The 17,099-nt window shown below is 51.1% G+C and overlaps 2 protein-coding genes across 3 annotated transcripts in view; one reads left to right on the forward strand and one right to left on the reverse strand.

The window, feature by feature from the left end:
- Window positions 1-7,829: 7,829 nt before the first annotated feature.
- On the reverse strand, window positions 7,830-14,300 carry ISCU (iron-sulfur cluster assembly enzyme). Its single transcript, XM_004316412.3, has 5 exons — window positions 14,144-14,300; window positions 12,503-12,616; window positions 11,509-11,619; window positions 9,880-9,958; window positions 7,830-8,362 (listed from the first exon to the last, which is right to left on the reverse strand). The coding sequence occupies exons 1-5, from the start codon at window positions 14,255-14,257 to the stop codon at window positions 8,277-8,279; spliced, it is 504 nt and encodes a 167-aa protein (XP_004316460.1). The 5' UTR covers window positions 14,258-14,300; the 3' UTR covers window positions 7,830-8,276.
- Window positions 14,301-15,684: 1,384 nt separating this feature from the next.
- The window catches only part of SART3 (spliceosome associated factor 3, U4/U6 recycling protein), a 33,630-nt gene continuing 32,215 nt past the window's right edge, over window positions 15,685-17,099 (forward strand). The window contains exon 1 of one of the 2 annotated variants that reach the window (XM_019950417.2): window positions 15,685-16,017. In XM_019950417.2, coding sequence (XP_019805976.1) covers window positions 15,706-16,017 — 312 coding nt within the window. In that variant the 5' untranslated portion in view covers window positions 15,685-15,705. The remainder of the gene's footprint in view (window positions 16,018-17,099) is intronic. The other variant, XM_019950418.2, reaches the window with a different exon arrangement.

A 17,099-nucleotide genomic window follows, 5' to 3' on the forward strand; every position in this document is an offset into this window, starting at 1 on the left:
TCATGTTCTGGCGTGAGCTGGTTATGGGCTAAAATGAGAAGTTATCCAAGGATGTGGAATCTTTTTGTTTGAGCTGGAAGGGAATATGGAGGCATTGGGTTCAGCCCCCTGGTTTTGCAGACAGAGGAACCGCAGATACAGAGAGGGAGAAAGGTTTGCCCAGAGAGTAAGGAACGGGCGTCTTGCCTCCTAGCTTTTTCCAGGGACTGTGGCCAGAATAAGGCTTTGGCACCAACTCCTGTATTGTACGCGGTTACCGTTCTAGGCATCCGAGATTTCATGAATCCTCAGGCATGCTTTCCCTGAGGAAGAGAAATCCTGAGCGATACGCTCTGGGACGGCTATGAACAGTGTGATGCCAGGGTGGGTGGGGGAGGCCTGTCCGGGGAGGTGGCATTTGAAGTGAGACCTGGATGCAGGCGGCAGCCCTGGGAAGCTCTGGGAAGAGGGCTGCAGGCAGAGGGACCAGCCAGTGCAAAGGCCCTGCGGTGGGAATGAGTTTGAGGGACAGCAGGGAGGCCAGTGGGCTGAGGGAGGCAAAAGCGGGGACAGGCAGGGCCTTGGAGGCCAGAGAGAGGCTTGATGGGAAGCTGTTGCCTGACATTAATCAGGGGGAGAGATCCCCCTCGTGATTCCTTCTCCTGCCCTGTGTTGCCTGCTAAGGGCCTGTCCTGTGGATTAATGAGCATTTAATAAGCACCTACTGTGTGCCCGGCTGTCCTGGGCACTTCGCCTGTATGGTCTCATTTCACCCTGCAACGGCCCCTCCCAGGCTGACCGTCGGAGGGGGACAAATGGGAGAGGCCCACACTTGCCCATAGCCGCTCTGCGCAGGCCTCGCGGACCCAGGCTCTGTCCCTTGAGGCCCTCTGCTCAGCCAGAAAAGGACTGGCCTGCACGAGCAGCTTGTCCTTTGGTTCAGCTTCTTAGGAAAAAGAGTGGGAAAGGTCGAGAGGAGACTCAGATCCCGGCGGCCGCCCTAGAAGACTTGCCAGGAAGCAGGGCCACGTTGGCCCGAGCCTTCGGGGTTGGAAGGGATGAGCACCCACTTGAAGGGAGATGGTCCCCAGGGGCCTGCTGTGGTGGGAAAGTGAGTGAGAATCCGGGGCTGAAGGGCAAATGAGACAGTGTGAGAAACTCCCCCAAAGCTCCTTTGCCGCCAGATGGTAAGCCCAGCAGATGCCTGGGATTCCACCATTAATGGTTTACACTAAGCCTGGCTTTTCGCTGGTCTTCTTGTAAGATGCAAATCTCCTTTGGAAGAAAGAGTGAGAAGATGAAGTCTCAGACCCAATATTGTGATGAAATTCAGAGATTGTAAGTGGTAGGGGCCTGGACGACGCCGAGGGGCCATCAGATTTAGAGCTCCCCACGGGGTCAGTGGAGACTTTTGGTGGGGCTGCCCTGCTGCCCACCTTCTCCCTCTGCCCACTCCTGCTTTCCAAACCAGGCTTCCACAAGTGTTGATCCCAGGAACACTCCTGGATGAACACCCTGCATGTTAACTCCATCTAAGAGTCAACTTTCTGGGGAATCTGACCTGTAACAGTGAAGGTGATCATGGTGTTTATAAAGTTGATACTGATGATAATGACCGTGATAACGATGGTGTTGATGACGTTGGTGATAAATGTTGATACTGATGAGGATGACGATGGGGATGATGATGGTGATGGTGGATGAATCAGCCTGCTCGGGCTGCCATAACAAGATACCACAGATGACGCGGCTTAAACAGTAGGAATTTCTTTTCTCACAGTTCTAGAGGCTGGAAAGTCCAAGGTCGAGGTTCTGACAGGGCTCAGTTTCTGGTGCGAGCTCTCTTCCTGGCCCGTAGATGGCCGCTTTGTCCTCATGTGGCCTCTGAGCGCGTGTGGAGAGACCTCTGCTTTCAAGGTCTCACGCTTATGACCTCATTTAACCTTAATTACCTCCTACAGACCCTATCTTCAAATATAGTCACAGTGAGGTTTGAGCTTCAATATATGAATTTGGGGGAGGGGGGTGCAATGGAGTCCATAGCAGTGATGTTGGTGACAATGATGATGGCAGTGACCGCGATGGTGACAGTGTTGCCGCCGCTGATGTTGGTGATGATGATGTTGCTAATGGTGATGGCGATGGTGGTGGTGATGATAATGACAGTGACAACTGTGATAGTATTGAGGATGGTTATGGTGACGATGATGGGGGTGGTGTTGGTGATGGGGGTGATGGTGGTGATGACAGGGACGATGATGATGGTGATGATAGCTAACATTTATTGAGTGCTTATTACATGCCTGGCACTGTGCTTTTTTTACTTTACATGGGATCATTCTTTTAATCCTTACAACAAACCTCTGACTTAGGAGCTAGTATCCTGCTGATTTTTCAGGAAGGGAAATCAAGGCTCAAAGAGGTTAGGTACCTGCCTACAGTCCCATAGAGAGCTCATGACAGAGCTGGGATTAGAACCCATGTCCCTAGGTCCCCATCCAAGGTTGTACCTTCATATCCTGTGGTTCGGTTCAAAGGGGCCGTGTGTGATGGGAGGTGTTTGGGGGGGTCCAGCCTGATTTCCCCACTGGGGCTCCCTCTGATCCATCAGCCTGAGGCCCCGGGGGGCAAGATGGAGTTCCCTGGAACCTCTTTTGCACCAGCAGCTCTGGGGCATTAAGGGTTGTCCTCAGCTGTGGGGCCTGGGCCTTCTGGAGTTATTCCGGGATCTGGGCTTCTCTGAGATGAGGCCAGGGGCTGGAGTGTCTAACACGACATTTCCAAAGATAGCTGGGCGGGGAGGGTGCTGGTGGTGTTTGAGGCTGTGCCCTGTGTCTGACCAAGCACTGTGGAGTGAGCTTGCCCATCAAGCCACGTGTGACAGAAGTCACGTCTGTCTGTCCCCTGCACGGGGGCAGCCAGACGACGACTTTCTGTACTTTTGGAGGCCTTGCTGGGAGGGTGCGTCTCAAGGCAAAGACATCATAGATTGGAAGCCTGGAAGTTATAGTATTTTACTTTACATTTATTTTATTGTATTGTGTTAATTTCATTTAATTTTTAATTTAATTTAATTTTGTCATGCTGCGTGACTTGCGGAATCTCAGTTCCTGACCAGGGATTGAACCTGGGCCCCGGCAGTGAAAGTACCAAGTCCTAACCACCGAATCGCCAGGGAATTCCCTATAGTATTTTAAAAACAGTAATAGTAGCAGTAGTAGTGACAATAGTAGTAATAGTAACAGTTGCTATGAGGAATAATAAGACCAATGCTAACAATAATAACGATAACAGCAGTAGAGAGAATAGACCAGTCGCAAGCTGAGAGCTTGGGCTGGAATCCTGCTGCAGCCACTTCCTGGCTCTGTGATCTTGGACACATCCCTCTACCTTTTAGTTTCTTCATCTGTAAAATGGGATAATCATAGAATTTTAGGATTTTTGTGCAGAATAAATGAGCCTAATCTATATAAAACACCCAGCAACTGTGTCTGGTATGTAGCTAGGGCTGAAGAGTCATGCGTAATCATGACAATCACAGTAACGTCTATGAACTCTTCTTTTTTTTAAATTTGTTTATTTATTTTGTTTGTGGCTGCGTTGGGTCTTTGTTGCGGTGTGCGGGCTTCTCATTGTAGTGGCTTCTCTTGTTGCGGAGCACAGGCTCTAGGCGCCTGGGCTTCAGTAGTTGCGGCACATGGGCTCAGTAGTTGTGGCTCGCAGGCTCTAGAGCGCAGGCTCAGTAGTTGTGGCACATGGGCTTAGTTGCTCCGCGGCATGTGGGATCTTCCCGGACCAGGGCTCGAACCCGTGTCCCCTGCATTGGCAGGTGGATTAACCACTGCACCACCAGGGAAGCCCTGCACTCTTATTTATTTATTTATTTATTTTTCAATTTTTTTTTTTTTTTTTTTTTTGCGGTTCACGGGGCTTTCACTGTTGTGGCCTCTCCCGTTGTGGAGCACAGGCTCCGGACGCGCAGGCTCAGCGGCCATGGCTCACGGGCCCAGCCGCTCCGCGGCATGTGGGATCTTCCCAGACCGGGGCACGAACCCGTGTCCCCTGCATCGGCAGGCGGACTCTCAACCACTGTGCCACCAGGGAAGCCCTGCACTCTTTTTTATATGCCACATGCTTTACATGCTTCATCTCATCTAATGGTCATGTCAACCAGACCAGGTAGGTACTATTATCATCCCATTTTGCAGATGAATACACGGAGATTTGGGGTGGTTGAAGTCTCTTGTTCAAGGTCACACGGGGTAGGCGCCGTTTGAACCCACCGGCTCTGACACCAGCGCGCCGAGCTCACTCTGCTGTGCCCTGCTGCTGGGCAGAAACAGTCTTCTCTGGGGAGGTTGGCTGATATCATCTTGAGGGATGGAGGAAACAAGTGGACAGGCCCCAAAGCCACCAATGAGAGATGTGCTCCACATCCATCTTCCGGTTGGGGCTGGGGCTCATCTGCGGGGTCCCCCTAACTCTGCCAAGACACAGTGGGACCCGAAAGTCTTCTGTCCCATCACGAGGATGGACACAGAGTCTACTCTCTTGTCTCAAGTTCAAGGGGCCTTAGTCATCAAAAGTCACCCCTCATTTGCTTGGCCTTTTAAGAAGATGCCATGATAGAGACAGCTAGTTTTGACAGGACAGTTCTTAATGGGAAGCTGTGAAAGTGCATTTTGATGTGGTCCCAAGTGGCCAGAATCCAGGAATAACATCTAGGAAAGGTTAAATTAGAGATGTGGTCATAGCCATGGTGGGGGTGGGAGGTGGGCAGAGGACCTCAGCTGGAGCTCTAACCTACCACTTCCTTGCTGTGTCATCTGAGGCAAGCCGTTTCACCTCTCTGAGCCTCTGTTTCTCCATCCAGCCATCCTCCCACCCACTCACCCATCCATCTACCCACCCATCCATCCACTCACATACCCTCCATCCATCCATCATCCATCCACTCAGTAAGCATTCATGGAGCCCCAGTAAGTCAAGAGCTGTACCAGAAGCTGGGTCCCGTAATTGAATTGCTGTCATCAGTAGAAGACTAAATTATGAACCATCATACATGGAATGCTGGGTAGCTATTAATAAGAATGAGGCAGGTCTACAGGAACTGATATGGAGAAATACAGCTAAGAGGAAAACAGAAAGATATAGAAGTATATGTAGTGTGCTACCATTTGTGTAAAAAACAGGGTCTATTTAAACACATGTATAGTTGGATATGCCTAGAAAATTTCCAGAAGGACACCTAAGAAACAAGTACCAGAGATTGCCTCTGAGGAGGGAGATTGGGGAATTAGTAGGGGTGGCAAGGAAACTTACGTATCATCCTGTTTCCTTTCAGGCTGTTTGAATTTTTGAAAATAGTATATTATCTGTTTAAAATTGAAAAAAAATTATTAAAAAAAAAAAGAGTCTCTGAGTAATGATGTAGAAAGATAAGAAAAGAGCAAAGTACAAAACCCATCCATGATATTTACGGGCTCAGGGAAGGACAAGAGACTGTAGGAACAGAGAGGGCACCTAGCTCAGCCTGGGGGAATCAGGGGAGACTTCCCGGGGGAGGTGGGATCTGAGATGAGGCTCCTAGGCTGAGTGGAGGTTAAGGGAAGATGCCTGGCGAGGGCATTCGGGCGGGGGGTGCAGCATAGGGCCTGAAGGGAAGGTTCAGTGTGGCTGGAGCTAAGTGATCGATGTGGTAGGAGGTTTGGAATTTGTCAGAAGGACAACGGGCAGCCATGGACAGGTTTCAAAAAGAGGAGGGACAGGGTCAGAGTGGGGAATGGATCCCAGCAGTGAGGCTGGAGGCAGGGAGGCCAATGCGGAGGCTAGGAGAGAGACGATGGAGGCCCAGACTACGGCAGATGTGTGGGGTGGGAGGGGCAGAGAGGGAGGTTGGAGATGGGAAGTGACACCTTCTCCCAGGACCTTGAGTCCCCACGGAAATCATTTCAGCAAACTGCTTTGCAGAGTGCAGAGCACTTCACAGTGGTTCTCACTCAAGGCTGCACCCTGGAAACTCCTGGGGAGCTTTGAAAAAATGCCAGTGCCCAAGCCCCACCCACACAGCGTCAGATTTAATCAGGCGTTGGAGTTAAACTGGGCTCCTGGATGACTGAGGCGCAGGGCCGTGGCGCGTGGAGGTGGGTTGGCCAAATGAATGGATCCGGGCTCACCCGGCGTGGGCGTTCACCTTCCCGCCAATGCTCAAGGCACAGGTGAGCCCCGGACGGTGTTGAGTTCTGCCAGAAGGAAATGAGGCAGAAGCATGGCCTTTGGGTCACCCAGCCCAAGCCCAACCTCGTGGCTTGGGAGTTGCTGACCCCCTGAGCCAGCTTCCTTGTTTGAAATAATGCCCACCCCAGGGGGCCATCCCGAGAATGGACGGGATTACAAATATGAGTCTGGCTCAGAGCACGGGTGTGCGAGCCTGCTGTGAGTTACACGGCGGGGTCCCCCGTGGAAGAGTTTATGTGGAGGTGCTGAGGTCCACAGGATGCCAAGATCTCTAGACCTGAGCTCACCCAAGGAAGGGGCACGGTGCCCTCACGTGGTTGAAGCTAGCTGTGTTCTTAATGGAACTTCAAACAGAATATTCATTGCTTTTAGCTGCACGACCACGTATTTTGAGGTTTGGGCTATTCTGGTGATAGTGCCGTGGCTGTTTACAAGCAGCTTCTGATGTGTAGAGTTTAGCCTCAGCTCTCAGAGGATGTAACCCGGACAAAAATGTCTCATTTAAAAAAGTCACAAAGAACAGCGGTGGGGAATTGCAGGGCGGCCACATATAATAAAGAGAGAAGCGCAGCCTTAGAGGGACTGTGAATTAAACAGTAGAACACGCCACATGGGACAATGTGACATGGCTCCACCCAGCAGCTCTAATTTGAGATTCTGATGAAGGCCCTGCTCTGTGGGCTTCCCCGCAGGCTGGGGGGTGGGGTGGGGGAAGGGCCTTTGAAGTTCAGTGTCCTTCCCCAGAACCCAGAGTTTTTTTTTTTAAACAAAGAAGGTATATTTAAGAGAAGAGGCAGCCAGCCTATGCCTGAACATTGGGAAAAACAAAAGCATCTTACTTTTGAAGTTGGAGATTTGAGCCTTAGCTGGCATTTTGAGATCATGTTTCACTAGAAAATTGGGCCTTTAGTGGGGCTTTTAGCTGGTGCGTGACTGTGGGCGCCTCAGCATGGCACCCCCTGCCTGTCCACCCTGGGGCCAGATGGGTAGGAGGAACAGTGGTTAGAACAGCTGTTACTTGTCCCTGAGCCAGGGACGTATGTTTTTAAACTTGAGGTCACTGTACTCGTAGACAGTTCACAGTGAACTATTTGTCACAGCTGTGCAGGTGTGGACAAAAGAAGGTTCTTCCCAGGGGCCTTGCTCACCCACCTCCACCCAGAACCACCCAGGAGGTTCTCAAGAGTCGGGTATTGGAACTACTTGACCAGACCTGCAGCAGAGCCCTGGGCCTAGGAGTCGGCATCTAAACCTCACCCCTCAGGCCTCTGTGGATTTGGTCCACAGCTTTAGGGTAGCGTCCAAGCCATTGCTGCTCAGATTTCAGGATTTCACAAACTAGTGAAATTACAGACAGAATCTTCTGGACTGACTTTGAGTTGTCAGCCTGTTATATTGTAAAGAATGAAAAGTGATGGCCATCTCCTTTCATCTTCCGCCTTGTTTCAGAAAACATTATCGACATCTGGCTTTGTTAAAATCTCCATGCCTGGTCTTTACTGCCCAGTTTGCTGGGAAAGGTGCACGAGTCATCACCGTCCAGCATCTGTGAACAAACCCCAAGGGGCCGAGGGCAGCCCTGTGAGGTGAGTGAGGGACCCAAGAGACAAGGCTTACCAGAGGCAAACACTGCCTTATATTCCTTTATTTATTATATATATGCAAATCTGTTTTATGTACAATATTTGGTCCTACCAAATAATCTTAACCAAGGCATTCTACTGGTAATCTTCCCCAAAATAGATTCCGGTAAAATCAGGTATCTGTGCACTTCACGACTACCCAAACCTACTGATTTCAGTTTGGGGGCCATATGCATAATTCAAAATAGACATACGCTAGATTAAGGCGATGAAAGTGAGCTGCAGGAAACCACAGGATTCAGAACAACTAGACTGTGTATTTTGCTTGCATTAGAGTCACAACGTGAACAGCAAATGCTGTGCGGATCTCATAGTGCTTTTATTGTAGTGCGAGGGCTTCTGAACACCTACGTGACTGCACGGCGTGGGGGTGGGGGTAAGCAGCCCACGTGACCTGCGAGAAGCTTCGCCGGGAGCTCATTTCTTTTCCGCCTCTCCTTTCTTGGGTTCTTGTTTCAGTTTGAAATCAGCCAGGGCGGCCTTGATGGCATCTTCGGCCAGCACTGGAAGTAAGAGAACGAAAGAGAGCCTAAGTTTCTAGAATCTGCAGGAACAGTCTTAGGAAGAGAATCTTTAAGAGCTGAGGTAGTGGTGCTGGGACAGGCTTAACAGAGTCACCTCACCAGGGTGCTGGGCGAGGAGCAGGCCTGCAGGCCGATGGCTGTTTCCTGAGCCGTTTCCTGAGCCTCCTGCGGGGCGGCTCTGGGGACAGACTGTGCGGCAAATACCCGAGATTCTAGGGTAGTTCCTTAGCCTCTTGGACGATCATGTTTTCTTGCTGGGATAGGGTGAGGGCTTTATACATAAGTGTCTGATGCACAGGAGAGACACAACAAATGTTGGTTCTCAGCTGCTCTCAGGGAAGTCAGGATAAATGCGGTGGGTGCTGGTGGCGCTGGATGGCATTACTTAGGTCGTGCCAGTTTGTGCCTGGGATGGCATTTGCCGGCACTCTCTAGTGATCCCAAGTGTGGAAACTTTTATTTTGGAGTCGATATTAAAAGGGAGGCTTTGGGGAAAATAAACATTGAGAGAGCTGGAATGACAGCAGAGAGCGTTGGCTAAAGGTTTCAGTATCCGAGAAGGCCTAATGAAAAGGCGGGGGGTTCCTCTGAAACCATGTGAAAATGTTTACAAGCTATGGCCTTTATTCACGGCTATTTGAAATCCCAGCGCAAGTGGAAAGAACTCGGGTCTCAGCAGACCTCCATCCCTGCCGCGGCACTCAGTTCTTCTCTTGTGAGTCCTACCCTGGCAGGAGGCCTGGCCCTCTGCTGATTTTTAACTAATTTGGTCAGTAAATCTCCATCAATAAGTTTAGGCTACTGTTTCCCTTAACCTCCTTGCCCTAGAAGGCTGATTTGAAAAGCTTTCGACTGAAATGGAAAGCCAAGTACAAGCCTAGAGGCATCTGGACTTTCTCTCAGGGAGAGCGCAGAGGGGGTATCGCACAACTGGGCTTGGTCATTCATATACACAGATGCAGACCCCGACAGCGACGGCGTCTGGGAAGGAAGTGAGGAAATGCACAGCAAACAGGATTATGGTAAAAGCGGCATTTTCTCCTTTACTGGTCCCAACTTCACCACAGCCGGGTGAACAGCACAGATTCTGGAATCCAAGACTGGGGTTTAGACTCTGGCCCTGCCACTGAGGAGCTGTGCGACTGGAGGGCTTTAACCTGAGCCCTCGTTTCCTCCTCTGTGTGGGGAGAGGTAATGACACCTCTGGGGACTGGAGGATGTTCCTGAGGGTTAGAAGTGAGGCCACAACGTGCTCGGCACGATGCTTGGCCCACACCACCCCCGCAGGACTCCCCTGGAGGCCGCAGTGAGACCCTGGGCTCTAACCCTCTGGAGACTGTGAGAACGGACTCCATGAGCTGTAACCCTCGGAGGCTGTAAAGGTGGACTCCACGACCCGAAAGGACTCGCCATTCCCCTGTCACAAATCAAGTGGATGCCATTACAAAACTGCCCTAACTGTCCAAGCCCATCGCCATCCTGGAGGGGACACTTACTGGAGCAGTGCAGTTTCACAGGCGGGAGGCACAGCTCCTTGGCGATGTCCGTGTTTTTGATGGTCAAGGCTTCCTCCACCTGAGAGGCAGATGGGACAGACGGGAAGTTTTAGTGATGCTCTATCTGGTGGGACGGAAAATAGAAAGGGCCAAAGAGGCCCCCACGACAGGGTAGTGGTGGGGGACGATTTCCATTTAATAACCCCAGACAGAGGACTCCCACTTCCACGTCCAGGCTGCAGCTGGGCTCCTCAAGTACGAAGTATACGCACCGGCATTGCTCAGCTGGGATGAGCCAGGCCCGCAGAGATGCTGCCACGAGCCAGGAGTGGACCCTGGGAGGAGTCTCTGAGGGATCTGCTTGAGGCCAGCAACTTGAGCCTTTTTTAAAAGGCAGTGATGTTCTACGCTGGTTTTGTGACTCTCAGCTTCTCTGGTGTCCTTATACTAAATGTTCAGAATAAATCCCGTCAACCCTAAGTGCTAGATGGCGTCAGGGAGGCAGGAGGGGTGGCACCCAGGCTGGCAGCACCTGGGCCAAGGGCACAGACAGCTCCTGGAAGGAGAGCTCTTGGGGCTCATCCCCTGCCCCAAGGAGAACCTTTCTCCTCTAGGCGGACTAAAAAGGATGCCTGGGGTTTGTCGAGAGCCCAGGGGCATAACAGGAGGCAGGCCTACATGGAACGGAGCCCCGCTGCCTTAAGGAAAGCGATTTCCCCCCCTGCCCCCCAATCTCCCAAGTCCACTAACTCCACTGAATTATGCTTCAACTTCTGTTGCTGGAAACTCAGATGGGAGTCTCTCAGGGTCAGAGAAAGGCCCTGTCCCCACTTTCTGATCACATTCACGGGGCCAGGCCCTGGGAGCACAGGTGCCCTGTCTCCTCATTTCCTCTTTCCCTGAGGATAGTTCTAGACAAATCACTTCACAGCCACCTCTGGCCAGAACAGGTTAGGTCTCTGCTTCCCCGGCCCTGAGGACCTTGCCGGCCAGGAGGCCCTGAGCCACAGGGAGCCGGCGGCATGTGGCCTGGCACACACCTCTGTGACTCAGCTCCCAGAACCTGGGCCCTTGGGGCTGCAAAGGTGAGCACCTGCAGTTTGGTTTTTCTGAGAGGTTTTAATGGCGACAGGATTTTAGAAAGGCTAGTTTGTTATTTCATGAATCCTTGTAAGCCACCTGCACTCCCTCCTGAAGCACAATGGGAGGAAACAAACAAAACAAACCACAACGGAACTGCCCCAGAGCAGACTTAGACTTCTAAGAAATGGTAACAGCGGTGACCCTGGAGAAAGCCGAAGATTTCTTTTCACTTCTATTGTGTTAGAGGGGGAAGTGAGGATCTTTTTTCGATTTAGTTAAAAACAAACCACCAAAACCCCCAAATAAAAATGATCAACAACAAAAAACCCCAAACTAAAAAACACTTAAAATTATCTGTAATTCCCAACGTGGAGAAGAATTTAATAAAAACCTCGGTAAGCAAAATTAAAAAGAAAATTCTTAGCATATTTAGAAAAAAAAAATCTTAGGTTTTTGGTTTGTTTGTTTACACTCACTAGACCCTTCCCTTAACTGAGAGCCAGGTTTGTGGAGAATGTGACTTAATTCTAGTTTGCAGGAACCTACCGTCTTCCCCTTTACCCATTCGGTGGCTAGCGAGCTGGAGGCGATCGCAGAACCACAGCCAAATGTTTTAAACCTGGCGTCCACGATCTTCCCCTTTTCATCCACTTGAATCTAGAAAAGAGGCAGGAGTTAGCAGAGGTTCTGGTGTGCCCCATAGAACCTGGTGCTCATGGAGGCCCACGGGGCGCTCCCTACCTGACAGCTTTGGTCCTGCTTTCCGCACTTAAAAGTTTGGGCACTAATTACTGAGTTTCCTCTATTCCAAAGAGCTCAGTGACGAGAAGATAAAAGCAGGAACTATACAGAATTATACAGGCCTAGCTAGTAAAGATCAACCAAAAAATATGCCTCCTGCCGCCCCCAACCCTAGCCTGATTTTTGGCTCTGAGGTTCTCCTCCCAGCTGCTGGGTCAATGAGCGTCTTTAAACACTGGGAGAGTCTGCAGTAAAGGTCTCTGGATAATGCTTTTTCCTTTGGTGCCAGACCGCATGTAGTAGTTCCCTCCTGCCTTGTTTCTGTTTTCCAAGATAGTCATGAAGCTGTCTGGCGAGCTGCCCACCACGGTGACGAAGGAGATGTGGAGAAAGCTATGGTTCACCCAGAGCGCCGGGCACTACCTGCATGTCATCTCCAGCGTGGGGGAGGTTTGATTTATTGCGTTTCCTGTCTCTTTGGGGATTGCTAACTGAACAGTTGTGGTTTTCCTTTGATTGGTAAAATTCACAAAAGATTTCACTTAGCTAAACTGGAATTTAGGCTGGTACAGTGAGCACAAAGGTGAGATCAGTTCACTGTGTCAGAAAGGGTCAGCGTAGTTTACTAGTATGACTAGCATTCAGCCCCTGCTCGAGTCATTTATAACACTGACTTGTCCCATCTCACAGGAATTGAGATGGGGACCAGATGCAATGTTGTACACTGCTGTCAACTATGGAGCACTGTACAAGCAAAGGGGTCACCGTTACCAGCAGTAAAGATGGGAACCAGGGGTACCTGTAATTTCATGACATCACCACACGCTGGAGCTCCCACCAGTCCGGTTCCAACATTTTTAGATGTCTTATCAAGGGACCCCACGTTTCGGGGATTTTCATAATGATCAACAACCTGAAACGAGAGGGTGAACAGAAATCACAGTCACTCTTTTTTGCTGTTGGTCTCCCCGACTTTGATGGCAAAGTCCTTGAAGTCAGCAAGCTGAACCTGGCAGGCCATCACTAAATACCAAATTTCACCTGGGAATGAATTCAGAGATTCCAGAGAGTGGCGAAATATCAGCAAAATCCTGTCTTAATTCCGCAGGGTTTTGAACCACAAATAATTACTTGACCTTTAACCACCCAAGTCACCAGAGTTGGGCTCAAACAGCATTTTTGTAATTTCCAAAGAAAATCTGTTCTCAAAGGATAATGATTACTATTCGAAAATCCTAAAAGTAAGTATGGTCCAGAAATGGAAGGGTTTCCCAGAAGCCTCAAGGAGACTGTTACAGGAGGAACAAGGCTATGGAATACGTCCCTTTGTGTGCGAAAATAAATAAATATCTCATTACTGTATTTCAGGGCCCTGAAATCTCTCTGGTGCAGCAGCGCACCCTGGTGGTAGAAAGGCTTGTGTCAACAACACACATCCCTGGGGCGGGGAGGAGTGAAGTCCGTGGGGAAACGCGCGGAAGCCAGAACAGAATAAACATCTATTCAAACTGGCACACGGAAGGCTTTAAAAACCTTGAGGTTTGTTTACTAGTTAGCAGTAAGTATCCCGATCTTTCCAGTCCCCTCCCCCACCTCCACCCCAGCTATCCAACCACGGATTTTGACTCCAAGCCCAAGGACCTACAAGATAATGTCCAATCTGGACTTTCTGCCCCGGGTTGATTCACCGCATTCTTTAGTCAACCGGTTCCCGAGTGAGAGAGTCTCATGTTTAGGGACTTTCCCTATGCACCTATCTCTACTCACAGCTCACCACCACTCCAAACAGAAAACAAAAATTAAAACGTTATGACTGTTCGTTACATGTCCATCTCCACTCGGAGGCTCTGAGCTCCTGCAACAGTAACATCACCCTAAGTAGCCTCCCTGTGCCAGACACCCTGCCGAGGACTCCGCAGGCATGGTCTCGAGTACGGGGGGCTGCTAAGACTCCATTTGACAAGAGGGGAAACAGGTTCAGCGCAGGGCACTGACTTGCCCAAGGTCACCTGGCCAGGGCGGTAGCCTTGGCTGAAGCCGGACCCCGCGCCGCTGTGTGTCGGGCTAGCAAGTCATTGCAGGACCCTGCTTCCTGGGCTGTTGGGGGTTTAAAGGCTGGATGCACGAGATCGCGGCCAGAGGCCGGGCCCACGGGCAGTGGCCATTAGATGAGCAGGAGCTGTCATTTTTATTTCAGGCGCGGTTAGTGCCCCTGCGCAGGAAGGAAAAGTTAGTCCAGGCGGATTCGCGCGAGGGGCGGCCTCTCCTTTGGGGCCCGGGGCGGCCCGTACCCTAGGTCGCAGTGGGGCCTCTCGGGCCCCGCAGTTCCCAGGCCCCGCAGAGTCTTTCCTAGGCCGGGCCTCCGCTAGGATGCCCGCACTCTCGGTTGTCCTCGCACTTCCGCCGCCGCCCGGTCCCGCCCGGTCCCGCCCGCTCCTACCTTCTTGTGATAGAGCCGAGCCGGAGCTGACAGCTCCCGGACCGGCAGACGCGGGGCCCGGAGTAGCAGTGCCGAAGTCGCCCGCCTCAAACGTCCTGCTCCAGCCGCCGCCATCTTGCGGGCTTGCGCCTGCGCAGGCCGAGTGCGAGACTGAGGCGCGTGCGCGAGTCTGTTCCTCGCTTGGAGCGCGCTCCCTCTAACGTCCCGGCGACTTCGCGCCTGAGCCCTTCCGCTCCGTGCACGTGTACGCGCTTTGGTCCCGCCTTGACCACGCCCCTCCGGGGCGGGCGGGGCGCGGAGCCCAAAGGTCTGGAGTCGCAGGAGAGTTTGTCCTCCGTGATGGGTTCCGGATCTGAGGGGCTTCGGGCTGGAGTTCGGGACCCAAGTTTGCGTTCACAAAGTCCACCGCCGGAATGCGCAGAGGATCAACCAGTCCACCTTTCTTAGCCCTGTTTTGCAGCTTAGGAAGTTGAGGATCAGAGCGGTGTAGTAGCTTGTCCTAGGTTGCCCGGAGAGTTAGACTCAGTTGGGATTCAAACTTGAACAATCCTGAGTTGGAATCCCGTTTCTGCTCCTAACTGGCTGTGTGATCCTAGGTGAATGACAGCGTCTTTCTAAACCTCGATCTTCCCTTTTGTACGAATTCAAGGACAGTTCTTTCATCCATTGAGCAAATATGTGTTGAGTATCTACTTTTTGTCAGGGTGCTTTGGGAATCCAACGGAAAGAAAAACATATAACTTCTGACATAATTAAGCTTGCTAATGAGGGAGAAAGGCAATAAATAGACACACCAAGGCTTTCCTGCGTCAAAGTGGAAAGCTTAGCTAAACGAATACTTTGCCCTGATTTTAAAAAGTATGTATGTTTGACTCTATTTCTCTCTATATAAAAAAGCAAACTGTCACAATTTATATGACAAGGCATGGCAATGAAGAGATTCTAAGTAAATGTTTACTAATGTAGTTTATTAATATTGGTTTGCAGAATATGATCCTATAAAACCAGAAAACGCACATGTGTTTTTAACTGATAGGCACCAGGCATTACATAAAGGGGAGGAATCTCTTTGGGAAGTGAGTTTTTCTCATGAATGGTGCAATCGATCCTTCCCCGAGGACTTAGACTTTTCTCTGCATTTGAGGCTCAGTTACTGGGGAGACTGAACCACGCGCCAGGTCAGAACAGGTGGTAAGGCATTAATTCCAAGAATCATTTTGACCTTCTCAAGATGGCGGCAAACCCTTAATGTCAATCATCACGCTCACTCCATGACTTCCTCTATGGCTTCCACTTCCTGTCTAAGGACCCAACTTCTGTCCGAAGTTGTGGCGAAACACATGCCCTGTTAGCGAGTTCTTTTTCCTCCAACAAGAACTATTAAAAGTAATAAAATAGCATGAGTTTCGTGTATTTCGAGGTTTCGCCGTCATCCGTGGCTCACAGTTTCTCTCTAGGTGGCAGGGGAGCGCGGTTTTGATCAGGCGCGCGCCGCGGGCAGCTTCTATTTCAGTGGGTCTTCGGCGGCAGAGTGAGGACCCGGGAGTCACTGGAAGCGCAAGATGGCGACGGCGGCAGCAGCATCGGCTTCGGAAGCGGAGGCTGAGCCCAAGGCCGGACCCAAGGCCGAGGGGGAGGAGGCTGAAGCTAAGGAGGCTAGGACGAGGAGGAAGGTGTTATCGCGGGCCGTGGCCGCCGCGACGTACAAGACCGTGGGGCCGGAGTGGGACCAGCAGGAGGAAGGCGTGAGTGAGAGCGATGGAGATGAGGAGTACGCCATGGCTTCCTCGGCCGAGAGCTCCCCGGGGGAGTACGAGTGGGAGTACGACGAAGAGGAGAAGAACCAGCTGGAGATCGAGCGGCTGGAGGAGCAGGTGAGCGCGGGGGTGGGCGGCGGGCTCCTTCCCTCAGGTTCCCAGGCCCCGGCCCGCCTCCCTTGTCCTCGGCGGTAATAAAGCCGCCAAGGCCGCCAAAGCGCAATTCATCAGCGCGTCTCCCGTCCTTCGAACGCTTACTGCTTGCCAGGTGATTTGCAACCGTTATCCCATTGAACCCTCGCAAGAACCCGCTGAAGGAAGTAGTGTATTTCCCGTTTTATGGGAGGAAACTGAGGCTCTTGGTGGAGGGAATTCTCTTGCTCAAGATTACAATTCCTGCAAATGGCGAGACAGGCTTTTGGCGAGACAGGCTTTGAACTTTGAAACGACTCCAGAACTCCCGCTTTTAGCCACACCGTTCAGCTGTCCAGCACGAGAAATACAATTTTATTTCTAAAAGAGAGTTATTTGTCTGTAGGAATGAAGACGCTGATGAACTATGGCGTGGTCGGGAAAATATTAATGGTGACGGTGATAATAGAAATGGAAAGGGAGCGATTACAGCGTCTGGAGCCTAAGGCCCCAGTTCTGGCTCTTCCACCCTTGCGTGCGCTTGGGCGAATTTCTTAATCTCTCTCAGCCTCGGTTTTCTCATTTGTAAATTGGGAGAAACGATTTCCGCACATAGGTTTGTTATAATGGTAATTAAAGCTCGGGGCCTGGTCCTAGTAGCTACGTGATTTCTAATCTGTAACCTTATGAGATACAGGTGGTGGTATCTCTTGTGTAATCTAGGATTCCAGCAAGAAGTAGGTGGCACATTCAAATTAAGAAAGTTTGAGAAAAGGTCAGTAAAGGGACTACTGTGTCTAGAGCAGGGAAATCAGGAGTAAAGGTTCGGTACCCCAGGGCTAGTAGTAGCAGGACCTTTAGGTGTCCACCTTTAGGCCTGAAGAGGTGATGGGAGGGACTGGTTTTCCAAGTAGTTGTGTGGAGACAACACCTGAGAGGAGGTGAGACGTTTGTTCCAGGGGTGCGGCCCCAGTTTCCCATCAGGGATTGGGGTGGGGAAGAAGTACCCTGACCTACTGCCCTGCCTCTCTCCAAACAGTCTGCTGGTGCCGTCTGCTGGAAGCAAG

The sequence above is a fragment of the Tursiops truncatus genome, chromosome 13 (assembly GCF_011762595.2).
Source record: "Tursiops truncatus isolate mTurTru1 chromosome 13, mTurTru1.mat.Y, whole genome shotgun sequence".
NCBI classification, from domain to species: domain Eukaryota; kingdom Metazoa; phylum Chordata; class Mammalia; order Artiodactyla; family Delphinidae; genus Tursiops; species Tursiops truncatus.